We start from the raw sequence: 6000 nt of genomic DNA on the forward strand, positions 1-6000 counted from the left end.
GGTGCGGATTTTAAAAAAATGGGCCAAATTTATATAACATGAAAATGTCTTTAAATATAATTTTAGTCAGTGGTATAAATTACAATTTTAAAGGAGCTACAGAAATTCTTTAAAACCAGGAGGGCCTGAATGCTGATTTCTCTCTCTCTCTGTCTCTGTCTCTGTCTCTCTCTCTCAAATCAGTAATAAACATATCTTCAGGTGCGGATTTTAAAAAAATGGGCCAAATTTATATAACATGAAAATGTCTTTAAATATAATTTTAGTCAGTGGTATAAATTACAATTTTAAAGGAGCTACAGAAATTCTTTAAAACCAGGAGGGCCTGAATGCTAATCTTAATCTTCCCAATCACCAATTCCCCAGTCCTGAGGGAGTCACTTACCCTCACTGTGCCTTAATTTTCACATCTGTGAAATGGGGAGGCATTGCCTGCCCTGTCCTCCCAAACAAAATGAGCTGATCCACAGTCAAGGGTTCTTTATGTGGTGGAATTGCTCTGTCTGAGGGAGGGCAGCTGCACAAAATGCTGGGACTTTGGAGATAGAATTTAATTATGTCTCGCTCCTCCTCTTTTCTGATAGTTTAGTTTCACACAATCTTTCCCAAGCTTTGGACCATTGAAAGGTTGTCACAAAATACCTAATTAATAGTTCCACAAAAGATGGTTGGGAAATTCCAGTGTAAGCAGGAAATGACTGTGGCCACTTTCCTTGTCTACAGGGGTGGGACCCAACTTTCTCTAAGGGTCCTCCCAACTCTGACTATAAAAGGGCTCCTCTTGGTCAGCTGGCATGGCTCAGTGGTTAAGTATCATTGGAGATCATGGTTCGATTCCCTGTAAGAGCAAATACCTGGGTTGTAGGCTCAATCCCCAGAGGGGCGCATGCAGAAGGCAGGCTATCTATGATTCTCTCTCATCACTGATGTTTCTATCTTTCTCTCCCTCTCCCTTCCTCTCAGAAACCAGTAAGAATATATTTAATTTTTTTTTTTTTAAAGGGCTGCTCTTCCATTCATGCAGGCTCTTTTCTCAGAACCTACAGGCTGGCCTAGGGTGACCAGCTTATTCAGATATTTTTTAAATTGGGTTTAGCACTAAAGTCCCCCATCCCAGCAAACCGGTTGGCCTCATGGGAAGCTCAACTCACCCACAAAACATGAGGATGTTGTACAAGGCGGGGTCGTCCTGGAAGGGTGCCACCTGCTGGAGACACAGCTGCTCACAGCCGCCATTGAAGCCGTCGGAGCAGTCCACCCCAATGTGGCGGTCATAGCAGCCGGAACTATCCTTCATGGGGCTGAGTCCGGAAGGGCACTGGCACAATCAGAAAGCATCCACACAGGTGGGTGAATTAGGGGGGGTGGGTTCTCTAGAAACTGGCGTGTAGCTGCTATTTTATCTGGACTGTGACCCCTATTTTAACACTCACCTTGAAACCATTAACATTGTCAAATAATGTAAAATTCCCCGCTACGCTGGACTATGTTTAAAAGCAAGTGACCTTTTGACATCTTGCTTCTTCTCTCTGGGCACAGACCACACACATTTGCATTAAAGCCAATTCCTCCAAACAGGCTGGAAGGGAGCATTGTAATAAGATAGAGGAGGTGTGCTGGACTCCCAACTGGGCCTGGGGTTGGCAGAAGCATGGACATGATGGGCCAGAATTAAAATGCATTAACAGAGATTCCTTTGGGCTGGGGCAAGGCAGTGTTGCTGTTTGGATTTAGTATCAATAGGACTTTTCTAAAAAGTGTCTACAGCACTTTGTCAACATTGATACCAGACACGTGTTGGAGGGAATGAAAGGAGACAGGGCGTCCAGCCAGGAGGAGAAAGTGGACTTCTTCTGACCTTGGAGGGTGGTTTGACTGCTTTCCTGGTGGGAGTGGCTATACTCATGGCCTTTCCTGCGGAAGGACACCCCTGTGGAAGACACACAGACGTGAGCGCCCGTAGGTGTTTCCTTTGGGTTTGGACTGTATGCATCCCAGTGCCCTGGGTACTGTTAATGTGGGGCAATGAGCTTTTCTGCATTGTCATGCCCTCAATAACCACCCCCAAGAGTGATAGCAAATGAGAGAAGCCAAGAACCATGTCAGCCAGAATCTGGGTGACATGGTGAGCAGTAGGAAGCTCACATGGCATCCATCTTACTCACTGAACATCCCCTTGAGGTAAGCAGGGTGACCATCCCCATTTTATACATGAAGAAACACAGCACAGAGAGCTTAACTTCCCAAAAGTCACACTGCTGGTCATGGCAGGACCACTGGTAGTCCATGACTTAGTTGCTCCATCTTTGGCTTACATCCCAATTAGCCTCTCACACAACAGTCACCCTTTACCACTTACTGGGACCCCCGGCTACGCTACGTGCTTTAGGTACTTCACCTCATAACGCCATGTATTATCCTCATTTTAAAAGATGTGGAAAGCACTAACACAGCCAATTAATGCAGGGACATCTCACTGCACTGGACTCCATCTAGAAGTCAATGGCTACACTTTGCCATCCTGCTTCTGTCTGTGCACCAGATCCTGCACATGTGCATTACAGCTGATTCTCCCCAACATGCTGGAAAGGTGTAGCTCACTTGCCTAGAGCGAGGCGGTGAATATGGGGCAGAGCTGGGGTCTGTCTAGGTCTGACTTGCTTTTAATGGCTGTGCTGTCAGCTACTCAACACACTTCTTCAAAACCAAAACAAACCAAAAACAACTTTCAAAACTCAGAGAAACAGTATTAAACACCTTCTCTCTGTCCTGTCACCTGGCTGCCTCTTCTTCCCCACTGCCAAGTACCTTGGCCAAGTAGTGGGACTGCAGCAGGTGCGCCTCTAAACCCACCTCCCCTCCTCCCTGCTTCCCACTCGAAGATCACAGCAGGATGTGCACTGTTTGCTGACACTGATTCCGCAATTTCCCAAACAAACGGCCCCCCTGTGGGCCTTCCAGGCTCCCAGCCCGGTCCATCCCTTCTCCCCCTCCAAAGACAGCTGGAGTGCCGGAAGGTGACAGCGTTTAAGGAAGTTTCCAAGGGCTGCCTCGTGCTGGGCAAACCAAGATGCTCCAGATGATGGTAAACAAGCAAATGAGGCAGCTGAGGATTGCACCCCACATTTTGTTAGCCCCCCACCCAACCACTTCCTTGGCCATCCAGCTGCTAAGCCAGATGTGCTACCAGAAGGGAGCTGGCATCACCCTGTGAGGCAGCCCAGGCACAAATGTAGGTCTTGAAACATAGAAGTTTGATTGGAATTAAATGGGCTGCACTGGTTGCCATGAGCTTTTTTTTTTTTTTTCCTTCTTCTTTTTTTTTCTATAAAGCTTGAGAAACATCATCAGAGTGGAGATAAAGCCAGTCCTGTCATTCCACCTCACATGCTTTCAATCCTTGGACCAGCTAGCTGTTTCAGTCACCACCAGGGATCCCATCTCCTCAATTACCTCCTTTTCCCCAAATGCTCCATTAAGCATGGTTTCAGGCAAAGACTTCACCAAATGAAACTCGCAGGCTTTATTCCAGAACTCCAAAATCGGGCACATCCACACCTTGTGTGGCCCTGGTGTCTAGATGACATTGGTGTGTCAAGTGGGACCACCTGGTATTTACACTTTCTTAGGAGATTTGAAGAGAAGACAGAGTTAGCTACTTTGGAGTTTTCTTTTCTTATGAGCAAAGCTAAAAATAACAGCTCTCAGGAATTAAGCAATTCTACATGCAGGACAATCTATGTATATTCAATCCCAACAACACAGGTAGACTCTTTTTCTAGTTTTCTTCAGAGGGCAAACAAACTCAGAAAGATTAAGTAATCACTTGGTTAAGGCCACAGAGGTGGGAATCAGATTTTTGACCTAAATCTGTCAGACCCCAAAGCTCATGTGTGTCCCTTCCACTCTGCCATATAGCTTCCCAAGTGTGAGAAAACCTGGGTTTCCTGGAACCCCTAAAGAAATATAGTCAATGTGTTGACAAAGTAAATCAATCCTGTAGATTTGTTCGTCTGATTGTTTTAAGCAACTCCTGGAGTACATTCTGAAATCATTTATGGATTTGTATCTTTAGCCTAATATTCATATTCATTCATTCTCTCTCTCTCTCTCTCTCTCTCTCTCTCCCCTCTTTCACACACACACACGTTATGGTGTATATATTTATAGGACGAAACACTGCAAACTGCCCAGAGCCATGACCTTGAAGACAAGGCAAGATCCTCAATCTCTGAAAAAGATGCAATTATCTTTACTTCAGTATAACTTACTTGGGCTGCAGTTCAGAGGAAAACATTTTTGAAATTATTCCCAGAAAAGAAAAAAGAAAAAAAAAAGAGAGAGCTGAAACCAAAGAGACAGTTTTCTTTTTAACTCTTGCTGAACCAGAGCCCTCACTTCCCAAGAAGGCTAATCATTCAATTTTCTCATGGTGTGAGTTTGTTTTTAACTAAATGTGCCTTGTGCTATTGCATTCACATGCATTTTGGGTTCCTCAAAATCTATATATAAATACAAAGACACTGCTGGCTCCACACCATGCCCTCTTCCTAGAAGTGTCTGAGCCAGAGGCCAGCCGCCAGGAGAGAAATCCTGCCTCCACAAGGGAGGAGCTGTCTTTCCTCTTTGCGAGTGCTGGCCATTCTCTTCCCTGGCGTGTGGACAATCCCTCCACCTATTCCTTGAAAGAGGACTGTTTGCTCAGGAGGGAGCCCCAAGGTCACACACTAACTCTCACTGCACAGGTTACATTAAGCAGTCCCAGAGCCTTTATAAACTACAGGCTCCACAAGAAAATTCTCTCTATTATGGCAATAGCCCTCCCCCATCAAGAAGATCTAATAAATGAACTGCAATTTCAGTGACCCCTAAAATATACAAGGTTAATCATCTTTCATGAGATGCTCATGGCTTTTTGACTTATTACTTGTCTGAGGCATAATTTGCTAATGAGTTTAAAATGATTTTCTCCATTCAACTGCTTTTCTTCCCCGTCTTTCCCTTCTTTTTCTACCAATGGTTTCGGAGTTGATCAATCACTCAAGAGTCTAGTCAAATGTCGCCAAGCCTGAGACATGCGCACCTGATGCAGATTATGAGCTGGGTGTTATGGGCAGAGAGCATGAATGATGGACGCAGGAGCATGTTTGGGGCTCTGGGAGAAGAGGAAGAAGAGGAATCCCTTCCTGTATCTAAGCCTGCCTCGCCTTACCAGGGGAACTCAGAAAACATACAACTATAATTCCTACTCAAAACAGGTTCTCTTTTCCTACATGTCACTTTTATTTCTTTCATAAATAGCAATTTCCCGAAATTTTCATGAGTCTGACTTGGAAGCCTATGGTATGCAGGACTTCTCCAAAGGGGAAAAGTTGGAAGAAATTAAATGTGAGTTTCAGCTTCCTGCCCTGAATTGCTAAAAGTCTCTGACTCGCACTCTTCTGCTTTCCGTCCTACAGAGAGGAAAAGGGAGGGTCATCTATAATGAGCTCTGCACAACTGTGCTCCAGGAGAGGTGAAATGACACATTTGGTGGGAAACCACTGTGGACAGCATGTGGACAGAAGGGCGGCAGGGGCACTGTGTAATTCAAAGCTCATTAGAGCGTAATGATCTGGCAGCGAAGGTCATGTGTCCAACACGAGAAAGCTGGACGGCCGACCTCTTGCTTTCCAAGGCCACAGTCCCTCACCTAAGCACATGCAGACATGTCACAAAGCAAAGGCATTTGGGGGCCACTTTCAGGGTAAGTGTGAAGATGAGGAAGGAGCAGTACAGAGTGGGCTTTCCACTGTATTTGCGCATTGGAAAGCATTTCCAAACTTTCTTTTATTTTATTGATTTTAGAGAGAGAGACAGAGACAGACACTGGTACGTTGTTCTACGTATCTATGCATTCATTGGTTGATTTTTGTATGTGCCCTGACTGGAGATCAAACCCACAACCTTGGTGGATGGAGATGATGCTCTAACCAGTGGTTGGCAAACTGCGGCTCGCGA

At 45.2% G+C, this 6000-nt stretch overlaps 1 protein-coding gene across 1 annotated transcript in view; it reads right to left on the bottom strand.

Annotated features, from left to right (window-relative positions):
* Positions 1-6000, bottom strand: part of ASTN1 (astrotactin 1) — a 285260-nt gene that overhangs the window by 67313 nt on the left and 211947 nt on the right. Inside the window, exon 12 of the mRNA XM_014540914.1 lies at positions 1152-1318. Coding sequence (XP_014396400.1) covers positions 1152-1318 — 167 coding nt within the window. The remainder of the gene's footprint in view (positions 1-1151; positions 1319-6000) is intronic.

The sequence above is a fragment of the Myotis brandtii genome, unplaced genomic scaffold (genome assembly GCF_000412655.1).
Source record: "Myotis brandtii unplaced genomic scaffold, ASM41265v1 scaffold250, whole genome shotgun sequence".
Taxonomy (NCBI): Eukaryota; Metazoa; Chordata; class Mammalia; order Chiroptera; family Vespertilionidae; genus Myotis; species Myotis brandtii.